Source organism: Heloderma suspectum, chromosome 10, assembly GCF_057233095.1.
Source record: "Heloderma suspectum isolate Gila_16-S chromosome 10, 16-S_ref, whole genome shotgun sequence".
Taxonomy (NCBI): domain Eukaryota; kingdom Metazoa; phylum Chordata; class Lepidosauria; order Squamata; family Helodermatidae; genus Heloderma; species Heloderma suspectum.
Window position 1 is genome coordinate 21263447 of NC_139467.1, and position 16119 is coordinate 21279565.

A 16119-nucleotide genomic window follows, 5' to 3' on the forward strand; every position below is an offset into this window, starting at 1 on the left:
TGCTGAGATATATGCCTCTGGTTCCTGATCCAGCAAGGGAGAGACTGCTCAGGTGCATGGATCTTCTTAGCTGGAATGTGACGAGTGTCTACACACTTTCAGGACTACCTTCCCAGCGTTGCGGACTGGAACAGGGATGGGGAAATGTGGCCCTCCAGATGCTGTTGCACTGTAACTCCTATCAGCCCTAGCCAGCATAGCCAATGTTGAGGGGTGATGGGCATTGCAGTCCAACACCACCTGAAGAGCCACACGTTCCCCGTAAATGGACTAGAAACTTGCTTTTTAAGAAGCAACCTCTGAGACACCCAGGATGCCAAATTCTGCACCCAAAGTGACAGGACTAGAAGTGAGAACCCCTCAGACACACTCACACACAGCACTGCTTCTTGGTGTTTGGCCCGCCAAACTTTGGCTTGTCTAGGCAGTTGATGCACTCCCCGCAGTCCTGCAGCTTCAGGCAGCCCTTGCACTTCCCACAGCGTGTCATCCGGTTCTTCTTGCCGTGGTGGTGGTGGTGGTGGTGGTGGTGGGAGACATGGCGGCGCACAGGGGGTGGGGCAGCCTTGACAGCAGTATCTGCCTTCACTTGCTTCTGATGGCCGCTCTCACTCTCGGAGGCCGAGGAAGTCTCTGTGGAAGATAAAGGTCAGAAAGATGACCAGCCCGCAAACCTGAAGCCCTAATCCAGCAGCTGGGGAGCCTTTTTCATCCCAAGCGTCGAATTCCATTTCAGAGAAGCTCTCGGGGGCAATGTTCCAGTGGTGGGAGGGGCCAAAGGCAAAAGAGGTGGGGCCAAAAATACAAAATTATCTCAATATGTCATCATGTAAAGCTCTTGCTGTGAGGAACTAAGCCTTAGGAGAGGCATTTCAACCCTTTAGAATGGGAGAGAAGCTGCAAAAAAGCTGGCAAACTATCAGTGGGTGGGGAAAGGGGTGGGGGTGGGGAAAGTGGCCCTCTGAGAAATCCTGGAGGGCTGGATCAAGCTTCCAAACCTGGGGTTCCTCACCCCTGCCAAAATCTTTAGTTCTGCATGCATCTTTAAACTTCACCCCAATATTTCTATGTGCGTGAGTAAAGCTACGTTCAGTCAATGTAAAATGAATTAGTTCACATAAGGATTTAATTCACTAGTTAGGTCAGGGAAAAGCCCTATTTCAATCAACTTTTACTTCTAAAAAAAGCTTGGCTATCTGTGTCTTAGCGGTTCTCTCCCTGCCACTGGCTGACCTGCTATAATGTCATCGAAGCTTCTATCTGCTACTGGACATACACTTTTGATTAAAAATTGCAGCTATTGTGGGAGAGGCCAAAAAGCTAGTTGCTTGGAGAGAAAACTTAACAGTGGACCTGTGGATTGGGTGGGTAGCCTGCTGTTAGCACAAGGAGAACTCTGTCCAAACCACTTTAGGAGACACTGATATGGAGGATTCCCACACTTCTACTTTGGTGTTTTAGTACTAAAGCAGGAGTGCGAAGTTGCACTTCCATGAGCAGGGAAAGTGCACCATGAGGGAACTCTGTGCCAACATTCCTCCTCAGAACATCAGAACAGCCCTGCTGAATCAGACCAAGGGTCCATCTAGTCCAGCATTCTGTTCACACAGTGGCCAACCAGCTGTCCACCGGAAACTCTCAATCAGGGCATGAGTGCAACAGCACCCTCCAAGTCGATGTTCCCCAGAAACTGGTGTACATAGGCATAGTGCCTCTAATACTCTTGCTACTGTGTGAGCTGCAGCACCCCCTCTTGTTCAGACTCTCTCACACACACACACACACACACACACACACACACCCTGCTTTCCCATCTGAAGGAGAACTGCCTAAGAGTGCGGACTATGAGTTAGATATGCACCTGACTTTTTAAAACAGCCTGACTCTTTAAAAACAGGGTCTCCTCCTCTCAAGCCTAGCCAAAATGTGTTCCCCTACCCAAATATGATATTCTAGCAGCACCTTCTCAATGTTCTGTGTCAATCCAACACAAACTTTCCAGTCCTCCTTACAGCTCTCCTGTGGATCAAAGCTCATCTTCTTTGCCACATCTCCACATGGGGTGATGTCAAATATTAATGTGCACAGACTTCTGGTTGAAACCGATGTTGCTCTGGCAGCTTCCCACGGGTTCTCCCGTGGGAGCTTTCTCAAACAGCTTTTAAAAGGTTGAAAACCCTTTTCATCTCCCCCCTGGAATTAAAGTGGGGGGGGCAAGGCGGCATCTGGACAACATCTTGGAGAAAAGTACCCCCTTCGAGATAGTGGGGGGGGGCTGGATTCCAGGATTATCTCCCCAGAGCTTTACCAATGCAAAAAGCTGTGATGCGACTCCTATTTCATAGAAGAAAACAGGGCTGATGTGTTCCATAATAATATATGCTTCAAGAAATATCAACAACTCCTGTGGGATGATTTAAGAAATATTAACAACATCTGAGAACATCTGAGGACCTGTAAGATCTGTTTGAGAGAAACATGAATGCACCGAGGAGAAGAAAGGGGATGGCTTCACCGCCAGCTCCCCCCATACCTCTTGTGTCAAAAGTTTCGAAAACAGAAGATATAGGGGAATTAGTTACTCTGATAAAGACTTTATCTTTGCTATTTACGGAGCAAGCCAAAAGGTTGGATTTAATTCAAAATTCCATCACCACCTTGCAAGAAGCCGTCAATTTAATTAATGTGTCATAGCAAAAAATGGAGATGAGAATTAACTAGCTAGAAGACCGAGTAGCAGGGAATGAAACTTCGACACAAATTTGTTTTAAAAATACCTCTGACAGAATTTCTCAACTGGAGGCCTTCATGAGAAGATCCAATGTACGTATTATTGGGATTAAAAATCTGTCTAATGATGTAAAATTGCCTATTTTTGTGGATAAACTTTTGCATGAGATACTCCCTATCCCATCTGATTATTTACTTGATATTGAGCAGGCATTTCGTGTGCCAAATGCGAAAGGGACTGACTATACCATCATAGTCCAATTTGCAAAAGTCTCCACAAAGAATTATATCCTGCGTTTGGCCAGAGAGGGTGGAAGCCTTTCCTGGAAACAAGATGTTATGTTATTTCCAGATTACATCAAAGAGGTGGCAAATGAAAGAACGCAATTTATCAAAGCAAAAAATATGGCAAAACAAATGAACTTACAGTATTACTTAAAATATCCTGCTACACTTTGTATGGTGTCCGAAGGTCAGATGAAGAAGTTTCTAAATCATGAAATGGTGGAGGCATGACTGAACGTAAAAATGCGTGAGATTCCTGTTACAACCCCATGAACTGGAATCTTTAAACTAGCTTTGTTAACTGTTCGTGTTTAGACTATATGATCCAGGCTAGGTCAGAAGATAAATGATTATATATATATATATTCATTTATTCTCTTTCATCTTTTGTTTTTTCTTGCTTTTCTTTATATTTTTTATTTCAAAATAGATATGGTATGCTGTATTTAAATTAATTGTTTGAGGGTACAATGTGTACTTATATATCTAGTATAAAATATATTACTGACTGTTGAAGGTTTATTTTAAGTTTTATTATTATATAACACTATATTCCTTTTTTAAATTAGTGGTAGTAGTAGTAGTAGTAATAATCTAGGCTACTGGGAATGAACTGTAGACCTGTTTCTTGGATATAAGATTGATGATATGATATTGAAATGTAAGGTTGTTTATTAATCTGTAAGACTGTTAAGGTTATAGATATAGTTTGTAAAACAGAATGGCATTGGAGACTGGGGGTATTGGAGTTTAAATTTAATTAGTTAAGGGGGAGGGAGAGGGAGAGCTGGGGGGAGGGGAAAGAATCTTCTTGCTTTGTCTTCACCTCCTTTCCTCCTCCCTTTGCCTTTTTTCCTTTTTTTTCTTTCTTTTTCCTTCTCTTTTTGTTATTATGGTGTCCTCATCAGAATATTGTATTGTTGGGAAATTCTAGTATTGATCAGGATGTTGGTATGTTTGGTATTGTATATTTCATTTATAAAGATAAATAAATAAAAATATATTCAAAAAAATATTAATGTGCACAGAACAACCAGTGAGCTTGTGACACAAGATCGTAAGGTTATCACACCCACCCTTGGGGGTGGGGGTGGAGGCCCAGGGCAAAGAGGAAGCAGAGCTTTTGGTTATCCTCCTCACACAACCACTCACCCTCTACAGTGGGCGATGCGGCGATCTCCTCCCTCTCCCGCAGTGGCAGGGCACTGAGGCGTGGCACATCCTCTGGCACCATGGCACGGGACTGCCCCAGGGCCACTGAGGCATGCCGACACACGTGCTTGATCCGAGGGCCCTGGACTGGGGACTCCTGGCCCTGTAAGGGAAGAGGGTCGGCCATTAGCATGAGTAACTGGCCCTTAGTCTTCTCAGTAGACCTGTGCCACCTAGTACTTGCTAGGAAAACAGAGAAGGACTGCCGTGCTCAAAGCCTCTTGCAGCACAGGCTGAGTGAGCCAACACACACATGGATTTCCCATGCCTCTACATTCGGATCTACAGCTCCAGGCACCACCAGCCAATGATGTGGGTCCTCCTGGAAAAATTTTGAACTGGAAAATTTTCCAACACAAATTAAGCTAATTTGCACAGGGTAATTTGCATCAAAAAAAGTTTCAGTTTGTATTGGAAAATCGCTAGAGAGTTATTTACTCTCATGTTCACTAAATACAAGTCAAACAAACAAGCAGCTAAAAAAATACCCCATGTTAATTTTTTGTCTCAAGACACTACAGGTTTGACCTGAAATATTTGAGGGGGAAAATTAAAGCACGCTTAGGGCCTGTTCACACAAACATTTATTCCCTCCACCACGTGCGCCATCACGTGCTGGGCAGATCTGCATAATTACCTTCACCCACGTGGCTTGCCGTGTCATGTGAACCTAGCAAGGGTGGCTTGTTGCCACGGTTAATAAGCCACCCAGAACCCATGGGCTGTTTTGGGGTTCTGGGGTGGCTTCCCTAATAGTGAATATGCAATTGGCATCTATTCATTGTTACTAATGAACTTATGAAACGGAAGATTTTCTGCGGAACAATAAAGCACTGGAAAAATCTCCGTCCCACATCACTGCCATCAGCACCATCGTTACTTGAGGTTCGGCTATAGTCTACACATCCATGCTAACAGAGCACTGGTTACCTGCTTCCTGGCCTCTTTTCCATCTTCTCCAGCCACTTTGAGTTCAGAAGTTGCCTCTTGCTTGGCTGGGACCTTTGGAGCCTCAAATGCCTCTGCCTTGATGCTCTGGCACCCCTGAAGGAAAGAGACGTCAGCATGAAGGCTTTGGGGATTTGGGGCCCACTGTGTGAATATGGAATGCTCCAAGGAACACTGGCCTCCTCGCATCTTTATGGCAACTCTCCAGGCCCAACCCAAGACATTTTGCTACCTGAAGTGGAGCAGCAAGTGGAGGCCCCACCCGCTGAAGTCAAGATGCACAGCACCCGAGACTAGTCAAGTTATTTTGGCCGCTAAGCCAGAGAATCGTATAAGCACCTCTCCCACACCCTGGTCATAAAAGTACAACAAGAACTTAAATTACTGTTTGCTGGCTGTTTGGGACAAACAAAATCAGCTGCCCGAGACAGCCATCTCACTCTGCCCAATAGTAGGGTAGGCCCTGTGGCTCTTGCTCCAGAGAGCTGTATGTGAAACAGACCACAGACCTGGTTTGCACATAACACTAACCCATAGTTTATTTAACCCATGGATTGTTGAATTCTGGGTTGTCATGAGGTGCGAATCCAGCCATGCTTAGAAACCATGGTTTATTAGTTCTGAACAATCCAGAAAGAGAACTCATGTGCTGGGTTCACACAACCCATACTTAAGGTATGTTCAAGGTTGAGTATGGGTTGAGAGTGGGTTGTCATTGAAGCATGGGTTGTTGTGTAGTGTGAACCCAGTCGCACTAACAAACCATGCTTCATTAACCATGAATGACCTATAAAGAGAACCCATGGTTTGTTGTTGGGTTGTGAATTGTGAGTTGTTTGTGGTTAACAGACCATGGTTTGTTAACATGGCTGGGTTCACACAACACATCAACCCATGGTTCAACAACAACCCATGGTTCAACGGCCACCCACACTCAATCCATACTCACCCTTGAGAATGGGTTGCCATGTTGTGTGAACCCAGCCCATGGCAGTATTACATGCCACTACTATAGTGCTGCAAAAGCATTTGGGATACAGAGAGCAAGTGGGCAAAGGAACAAACCGTGGTTTGTTCGATCATCTGCCAGACAAACCCTGGATTCACCATGGGTTAAATAAACCATGGGTTAGCATTACGCATGAACCAGGTCGATAAGTGAGGATCTGCATGGGCTTATATACTTACAGGGCCACTAGTGAATTGCAAAGCAAAGAAGGCCAGATCCAAACAGTTCAAATTGCTGATACCAAGGATCTAGGCTCTCTAGTATTTTTTTAAAGACAGTAAAAGTCAGCCCCCCTCCCCCACGCAAAGCTTTGGATCCTATGTATGTGAAGGAAAAACTGAAGGCAGTTTGCGTGTAACTCTTGCCAACGAGAGGTGCTTTGGCTGGGGCTTCCAGTAGGCGGGAAATCTTACTTCTACTCTTAAAATGGCTACTGAATCCTAACCATGGCATCCAGCATCTTTCTCCTGCCCCCTTCCTCCCACGTACACTTATCATTCTGAGTGTTTCAGGAACCTCAGCTTTTCTCCCCCAATCGATCCCACACACACAGGCAAATCAAAACCTGAAGGAGGGCTGGGGGGAAAAGAATGCCATTAAATTATACAACCAGAAATAAATATGCAAAATAAACACATACATTTCTGTACATTTGCTTGTTATGCATAACGTAATGCAAATCCAGCTACAGAATGGAGAGTCTGGCTTATCTATAAACTCTACTTGTTCAGTGAACTCAATATTTTTTTCAAGCACACAACTTTAGATTCTTTAGAAATAGTTTTATGGAAACAAAGTAGTGCCAAGTAAGAGACAAGTGCGAGATTCTGCATCCTGAACCTCTCTGGTTTCATTGCTTTAGCAGTTAAGTGCCTAGCTCTTAAGATTATAATCAGAGGCCTGAAGGTGTGTAGATAATGCCTGGCCAGATCGCAGAAGTCTCTGTCTCTATATAAGGGGGTGGGGGCATGGGGAAAGCAGATTTTGCAGTGGTCAGGGAATTCGGCTTCAGTGCCCTGCATCGCTTTCAGCCCCATCCCTGACAAGCGGGAGTGGAGTTATGCAAAACAAGCAGATGCAGCCAAACATCCTTACATTAGCATAATCTAAACAGGTCACCGTTCTTCCTGGCTAAGGACCTTGATCACTTGAATACGTGGCTCTGGATAGGACCACACCACCTGTCGGCCACTTTGGGAAGGGTTGGGCAGGTTTTCTATTTTGTTTACCAAGATCTTGCCTCCCCTGACCTAAAGGGTTCCGAGTGGGTTTGATCCGGTGCAACTTCAGCCTAGTTCTCACCAAGATGAGAAACCTGTACCCAGGGTCACTTCAGACCACAGGTGAGGGGCTCGCAAGATACAGTGCTCCTCCATAAGGCCATTCTCTGAGTGTGAAAACTATCGTATCAGAGAGAAGCCCTGACTACAAGCCTTTTCATGCTACTTTTCTTTGTGGAGTGAATTGTTCTGTGTATGCATCTATTGAGAAGCATTCGATCATGTGAGTCCAAACAAAGGTTTACCACCTCACTGAGAACTAGGCCACAGTTAAAGCAACAATGTGAGATTTATGTAACACAGTTCAAATTGGATCAGTAAAGTTAATACAGTAACCATGGACTGCCTGCTCTTTGGATTAGCAATTGGCTTCATAGCATTTTAAGCATGAAATGCTGCAATGCGCTCTATATACTACTCTCTGTGATCTCCAGTGAAAATGATCGAGAGGTTGTTTGGGATGTTGCAACTTCTCTACTAGTGAAGGGTCCTTAATTTAATGGAACGGATGATCTGTGTAGACACGTATACTAGGCTAACATTTGTTTACTCTCAATGAACAGTGCTCTACAGTACCACTACGGGCCACAGGTGTCAGGAAAAGAAAAGAAAAAAACAACTCAATCAAACTCGTCATTTCAGGTTCCCAAAGGCCACCTACAGTCAGGGCCAGAAATATTGGAACAAGGATAACTGTTTTGTTAGTAGGCCTCTGTACACCACAACATTGAAGTTGAAAGGAAACACACCCAGATGGGAGCGAAGTCAGGACTTTCAGCTGTAATTCAAGGGGTTTGACAAAAGTGGGGCACTAACCATTCAGGAAGGATAGTCAGTGGCATACACACACACACATCATTGGTGGCTCATAAGTAATGGAACGAATGGCTGACAAGCAGCTGCATGACCAGGTGTGGCCTGTTTCCTGCATACCCCATACCCAATCAAGCAGAGAAAAGGCCTGGAGGTGGTTCTGAGTGTTACATTTGCATTTGGTAACTGTTCACTGGAACTCCCAACATGAGGCCCAAAGAGGTGTCCATGTGAGTGAAGGAGGCCATCAGTAGGCTGAGGAAACAAAATAAACCCATCAGAGAGATAGCAAAAACAGTGGGAGTGGCCAACACAACAGTTTGGAACATCCTGGCTCAGCAACAGCAACAGGCCTGGGAGACCACGGAAGACAACTAAAGTGGATGACCTCAGAATTCTGCTCATGGTGAAGAGGAACCCTTTCGCAATATCTAGCCAGGTCAAGAACACTCTTGAGGAGGTAGGCATGTCACTGTCAACATCTACAGTCAAGAGACGGCTTTATGAATGTAAATACAGAGGCTTCACAACAAGGTGCAAACCACTGCTAACGCTCAAGAACAGACAGGCCAGATTAGCCTTTGCCAGCAAACACCTAAAAAAAGCCTGCCCAGTTCTAGAATAAAATTCTTTGGACTGATGAAACCAAGATTAACTTGTACCAGAATGATGGGAAGAGAAAAGTAGGGAGAAGAAAAGGAACAGCTCACGATCCAAAGCATACCATATCATCTGTCAAACATGGTGGAGGCAGTGTTATGGCATGGGCATGTATGGCTGCCAATGGAACCGGGTCACTGGTGTTTATTGATGACCTGACTGCTGATAAAAGCAGCAGGATGAATTCTGAAGAGTCTAGGGCTATACTTTCTGCTCACAGTCAGCCGAATGCTGCCAAACTGGTAGGACAACGCTTCATATTGCAGATGGATAACGACCCAAACATATAGCAAAAGCTACCCAAGAGTTTCTCAAGGCAAAGAAGTGGGATGTTCTTCAATGGCCATTTCTGTCACCTGATCAGCCCAACAGAGCATGCTTTTCACTTACTGAAGACAAGACTGAAGGCAGAAAGACCCACAAACAAGCAGCAGCTGAAGGCAGCTGCAGTAAAGGCCTGGCAAAGCATCTCAAGGGAGGACACTCAGCATTTGGTCATGTCCATGGGTTCCAGACTTCAGGCAGTCATTGACTGCAAAGGATTTTCATCCAGGTATTAAAGGCGATCCTTAAGTTTGAAGTGAAGTTGGTTTGTTCCATTATTTATGAGCCACCAACGATGGGTGTGGGTGTATGCCACTGGCTGTACTTCCTGAATGGTTAGTGCCCCACTTTTGCCAAACCCCCTGAATTACAGCTGAAAGTCCTGACTTCGCTCCCATCTGGGTGTGTTTCCTTTCAACTTCAATGTGGTGGTGTACAGAGGCCAACTGCCAAAACAGTTTTCCTTGTTCCAATATTTCTGGCCCTGACTGTACATTCCCTACCCTGGTGCCCTCCAGGTATTTTGGACAAACTCCCATCTGCTCCAGCCAGTGTGGCCAATGGTTAGGAATGGTGGGAGTTGTAGTACAGGACACCTGGAAGGCACCAGGTTGGAAGAAAGGCTGGTTTAGAGTCTTGCTATTTCCAAAGCCTCGCCGCCCGATCCCTGGGGCTTTTCTTACCGGAATAAATTTGAACTGCTTCTGCTGGTCGATCTTGTAGAGCTGCACCTTGGCACGAGTGAGTAGGCTGTATACTTTATCCATGCTTGACAGTTGTGTTATAATGGGCTTTGGCTCCTGCAGAGGGGGCTTCCGTTCATCTGAGCACAGGCTAGTTGGCTCCACCTCGCTCTCTGAACTATCAGCTTCCTCCTCCTCCTCCACTCGGACAGATGGAGGTAGAACCCTTCGGATGGCCACCTTGTGCACTACACCAGGAGAATTGACGTCCTCCATGGTGATCAGCTCTTTGTCCTGGGCCTCACACGGTCTAGGAACCTCCGTGAAGAGAGGCAAAGCAAGGTGGTTCGTCCTTCCCAATAGCCTCTTCCCGCTGCGGGTCACCACGGGCTCATATGGGAGCACGGGGACCTCTTGCTGCGGTGCCGGGGGGTCCCTCCTGACCTCAGGGGAAGCTGGCACCAGTTCGGATTCCTCAGGAGACACTGTCAGCGATTCATAGATTTTAAGGTGTGCCTCGCTGGGTGTGAACTGAGGCGCTCGCAGCAGAGGGGTTCGCTTGGCTGGGAGAGAAGGGATTAGAGCTGGAGCACTGGACAAAGGAGATGACTCTTCGCAAGGAAGCTGAAAGAGGGCCTTGCCCATATCCTTGGGGGACAAAGTGGGGCTCAGTGAGGTCCATCGGAATGTGGGCTCTCGGAGGATGGAGCGGCGCTTCTCGGGCAGGGCAGGAGCAGAGGTGATGTGGGGCGCGCTAGGGGAAGGTGGGGGTGAGAGAGCCCTAGAGGAGCCTGTCTCAGGAGAGCCAGGGGCTGGGGAAGTCAGCTGCAGGGGAGCCACCTGCAATGGCACTCCTGGGGCCTCCTGCTTGTCTAGACAAGGCCCTTCAGCTGCAGGGCTCTCCACGGGCTTGGCTGTCTTCTGCGGGATCTCATCCATAAAGCGGCGCGGGGTGCGAATGAGGCGCGACGAACGGGCACTCACCACAGGCATGATGAACTGACGAATGTTCTTCAGGAAGGTGGCCTTGTGAGCTGGCACCTCATCGGGGCCAGGGATGCCCAGCGGCTGGGCCAGAGTTGCCTCCTCCCTGGTTTTGGCCGGCAGCTGCTGAATAGCCGCCCTCTGGGCCCGCTGGGTAGGGGTGAGGGGTGGCCGGCCACGGCCCCGTTTCAAGCACTGTGCCCGTGTGGAATGGGCAATGCTAGCAGGCCCCTCCTCAGAACGGGCTCCTGTCCCATCGCTCTGTGGGCCGGGCTGTTGGAGCCCTTGTTTACAGGATACCCTGCTGGGTGAAGCGGGAATGCCACCGCTTGGCGCCGGAGCCTCTGGTTCCAGCTCAGAGGCCTCTGGCTCCAGAGCCGGAGCTTCTAGTGGTTCTTGGGCAATCACCTCTGGCTTTGGGACAGAAAGCTGCAGCTCTGGCTTTGGGAGAGAAAGTTCTGGTTGTGGCTCTGGATCTGGAGCAAGAACCTCCGGCTGCGACTCTGGAGTAGCTGACTCCTCTTTTTGTTCTGGTTCTGGGGCAGATGCATCTGACTCCGATAAAGGGGCCTCTGATTCAGAGACAGACTGGGAGGGAAGGGGGGAAGCTTTCTTCCTTGGCACTACACTCCATTTCCTCTTGCGTCCCCTCCTATGACCAGGGGTCTTTAGCCGGACGTGGGTCACCACCAACTGGCCAGACTTGTGCCGCCTGGCCTTTGAGAAGAATTTCAGGATAAGTGGTGGTTTCTTCAAAGGTTCGGGGGCCGGCGAGGGTGACCTGACCACTTGGCATGGCGAGGGCGACCAAGTGCTGCTGTTAGGTTCGGGGAGGGAACATGGAGCTTTGGTGCTTGGGCAAGGAGGCCCAGGTCGCATGACAGTTCTCTTTGTAAAGGAGCCCCGTGGCCGGCCTCGTGGCCTGGGCGACACAAGGGAGTTGAAGGGCTTCTCCATTTGTGGTGGGAGGGTGGGAGAGATGGTGGGTTTTAGGGAATCGGCAGGCTCTGGGCCTGGTTTAGACTGTTCAGGAAGCATCCTGCCAACTTTGGGTCCAGAAGCCGGCAGCCGGCCCATGCTTCCTGGAGGCCTCTTGTTCCTCTGAAGCAGCTCAGCCAAGGCCTTCACCATACGCTCCCGCTGGGATTCCACAGCCTTCTGCTTGGCCAGCCTCTTGGAAAGGGAGTCCTCAGCAAGTGCCCTCTTCTTCCTGCCACGTGCTGGCAGAGCTGCACCTGAAGGAAGAGAAGGAAACCTTAGCTGCGGAAGTGCTTCCACCAGAGGATCAAAAGAACTTGTTGGCTAGCTGCGGTTTTCAACCTAAAACTGGGAGTTTATAGGGCACCCACACGTCTATAACATGGTGGGAAATGCTCCTCCACACAGCTGAAGACCACTTAACACTTTCATTTACAGATCATTTTGTTAATACAGTCTTGTGAGTAAGAACTTGGCCTGGTCACCTACGACAAGTTAGCAACTGCCTCTAGGTGACCACGTGCCACCCCACCAACAGCGTGCACCCTGACGCAGTCAGCACCCACAGTGCCCTACTAGCCTGGAAAACAGAGAACATTAAAGACGGCCTTTCCTTCTAACAATCTATGGTAACGTTTATTATGTTTTAGTTCTCTCGAATCCCCTTCGGTATCCTCAAAAGGCAACTATGCCGAGCCTGTGATAAAATGCATATTTATTTAAACCTAATTAACTGGTTAGAAGGCAGGGAATGAATCAATTAAAAATTATTTCATCAGCTGACAGCCCTCGGAACAACAGAAGCCAAGAAGGCAGAATGAGCCAGGAACAGAAGCAAAGGTGAAACTCCAGATCTGGTCGAGAACCATGTAATCTCTAAGCAAGCCAAATGAGCTATGCCAAATGACTTGTAAAAAAGGAATAAAAGAGGTGGGAGTCATATCAAATTAGAGATTCTTAGGTACAAGGAGAAAGAACATGAGAAATGGGTTGGGTGGGGGAGAACTGAACAAACAGCAATGCTCTATTACCTTTGGAGGAATCCAGGAGACCACACATTAAAGCAGTTTCTAATCCATCCTCACCAGAGAAGCTACTTATTCAAGGGTGGCTCGGCAACAGTAAACTGGGTGGTGGCTATAATGACTAAGTACCATGCATGGGTGTAGCTGCTGAGAACAACAGCGCTTATAGAATTGTCCTTAATGATATCCCTCCTGTGTTGCAATGTACAAATTTTCAAGAAAACGAAACATTGCGTGCACATTTGAAGGCCCTTTTTAAAAATTGTTCTTTAAAGCAATTAAAGAGTGGTTTTTGAAAAATCCCAACCCAGCATACACTTTCCAGGATTAGACAGACCCTTGCCTTGAAGAGTCAAAGATGGAGCTACAGCATCTTTGAAAAGCACTATTTGGGCTGGCTTCTGTAAGTCACCAAACTATACAGTGTCCTGGTTTGCACAGAACAATAACCCATTGTAGAGGTTGTTGAATTGTTGGTTGTTCTGTGTGAACCAAGCACTATAGGTTAACTATGAGTTGTTAACCAAGAACAACCCACAAAGAGAACCCAAGGTTTGTTGCTGGGCTGTGAAGTGCGGGTTGTTTAAACCATGGGCGTCGTTATGTGTAAACTTGATTGCGGGTTATGCATGGGTGTGTCGCAAGGCTACAGAGTTGGTTGGAAAGAGCAGCAAGAGCCTGACTGCTCCACATGCTGCCTTGCAATCTCACTAGCCATTTCCCCTTCCTTCCTTCCTTCCTTCCTTCCTTATTTATTTCTATACTGCCCAATAGCCGAAGCCCTTATTTGCAGGGATGCCGAAGTCTGCCCAACAACAGCAATGAGGACACTCCTGCCTCCTCCCTCCTGCAGTTCACCAATTCCCATGGCAGTGGTGGGTTGTTTTTGCATTTGGCTTTTTGTTGTAACAACTGACTGGGACTTATCTCCACTGAATGACCTTGGAGAAATGTGATAGCATGTTTATATATGCCCTGAAGGACATGCCCTCATTTTAGCTCCTCAGTAAGTGCTCAGTAAGTGAGCATGAGACACAAGGTCTTAGCAGGGGCCATTCCATCTTGCTGAGAGAGAGAAAAGAGAAGAACCTTTGGGTCTTCTCCTTCATCCCATCAGATTACCCAAACTGTTCCATCCCAGCTGTTCATTAAGAACTGTAAGTTTAAGAAATGATACTTGAGTTTGCTGTTTTCCCTCTTCTCTCCCTATCTCTTTCTTCTTTTGTATCATGTTTTTTAGTTTGTATGCTTGAAGGCTGGGACCGTCTTTATATTTTATTGATCTGTAAGCTCCTTTGGGAGCCTTTTTGGTTGAAGAGCAGAGAAAAAATACTACTACTACTAACAATAATAAAATAATGGTGGCATCACAGCTCTGGAATACTCTTGAGTGGAGAGCTGACATGCTTCCTCTTTTGATTTCTTTTGGACAGTTTGAAACCCTTTTAATATTTCAAGAGACTTTTGATGTATATAATTTTGCTGCACTTTTAGTTTAACCTGCATTTTGATTTCTGCTTTTTTTCCCTGCAAATGTTCATTTTGCCAACTTGTATTTTGATATTGATATTTATTTTGTTGTTGGGTATTTTTACGTTGTAAAGCCAATCTGGGTTCTCGATTGGAAAAAGATCAGGATACAAATTAATAATTATTAGAATGAATAGCATGATTAGGACTGACCACACCTCTCCTAACAAAAAGCAGCTTCAGGGAGGCCTGAGGCTGTTTTTTGTTAAGAAATTGGTGGGGGGCAGCACACTAACCCATGGTTTGTTGTTGGGTTAACTGTTGGGTTGTTTAGCCCCTAAACAACCCAGCGATCTGGGTTTGCATGTCATGCTCCACAACCTACAACTTGTGGATTGTGTAGTAAAAGCAGAAGGGCCAGGCAGGTTGCAGGGAGCATGCCCGCTTGTCCTATAACCTATCAGTTTTTTTAATCGATGGGTTGTTGTTGCGTGCGAATGGGCCCTATGTAAACACACTGTTAATGCAAAGTGTAGTTTGGCCCCCTGGCACAACAGCACTGAGTTTTCAGGGTGGTTTAAAAGAAGTTTTACTTTAGTCCAGCTAAATTATTTTCTGTTCAATACGATTTCTTAATGGGATTTTTATATGCTATTTTTCAGCGTTTCCATTGCTGGGTCTTAAGAGCTTCAGTGGCTTCAGGCCACTAACAGATTTGCTAGGCAGGCTCCAACCAACCACCAAATGATAACACTCTTACCTCTTTTAGACCGCAGAGCAGCACGGAGCGAGCTCTGAGACGCGTCATCCTCCAAATGGAAGCCTAGGAACTCCTCCTGTGAGGTGACAGAAAAGGAACCGTGGTCATAAAAAAAGAGAGAACACCACTCTCATCTCAAACAGCACCCACCACCCAGAGCAGATCACAGATGTGGCCATGGTTAAACCCCTCTCCTCCAGCACCACTGCACCTGGGACAACTCTGGGATGTCCCTCACATGATCCTTGGGGAAGGAAGGAAGGATACCAGGGTACACCTGTAAATAAATGTGTTAACAGTAGAGGATCAAGACTCTTGATCCAAAAAAGCCCTCCAGAGTTACTCAGTGTTGTTCAGGTTCACCTGAATGCAGCTCCAGATGCCAAGGACCTCAGTGTGACAGAACTGAGTCACACACACCACTGAGATGCGGGCAGCAAAGCATACATGCATCTATTGTGAATGGCACACAGACATTCCAAGGGCTTCCCCTGCAACACCGAAAGAAGTGGGAACCAACATTTCCCACAAATGTCACTCCTGTGAATATTGCAGAGGAAGCCAGCCATTTCGACAAATGTGCTCCATTCACAACCAGCACACTGTGCATAACGTAAGGAGCAAATTGCCCAACAGTTGCATAGAATCACTGCGAGGCATGCACCATTTTGTACAAGGAATGTTGAGTCTGCCCTCAGCTCAGACGTGGAAGGGCCACGTCTCGTGGGTGGTTGAAGATCTGAGCATGCCAAGCACATTGTGACTTCATCTTTAGTTATGAAAAGAACAGCCCCAGGCATGCTGTCCCTCTCTTCTGAAAGATGAGGATGACGTTAGACTGACCCTCATCAAATACAAGGAACCCCCAAATTCATTTTTTCCTGGCCAGCCCTGATGATCCAAATGAAATGGTCACATGTAAAGAGGGAACTGTAAGGCACTGCTGGCCAGCCTCAAG

General features: G+C 46.8%; 1 protein-coding gene across 3 annotated transcripts in view; it reads right to left on the reverse strand.

Moving 5' to 3' along the window:
- KMT2B (lysine methyltransferase 2B) overlaps positions 1-16119 on the reverse strand; it is a 77659-nt gene that overhangs the window by 48150 nt on the left and 13390 nt on the right. For all 3 annotated transcript variants that reach the window (XM_084815472.1, XM_084815474.1, XM_084815475.1), the window contains 5 exons: positions 15162-15237; positions 9945-12163; positions 5158-5271; positions 4168-4330; positions 375-633 (listed from right to left, as the gene is read on the reverse strand). In XM_084815472.1, the coding sequence (XP_084671598.1) occupies positions 375-633; positions 4168-4330; positions 5158-5271; positions 9945-12163; positions 15162-15237 (2831 nt within the window). The remainder of the gene's footprint in view (positions 1-374; positions 634-4167; positions 4331-5157; positions 5272-9944; positions 12164-15161; positions 15238-16119) is intronic.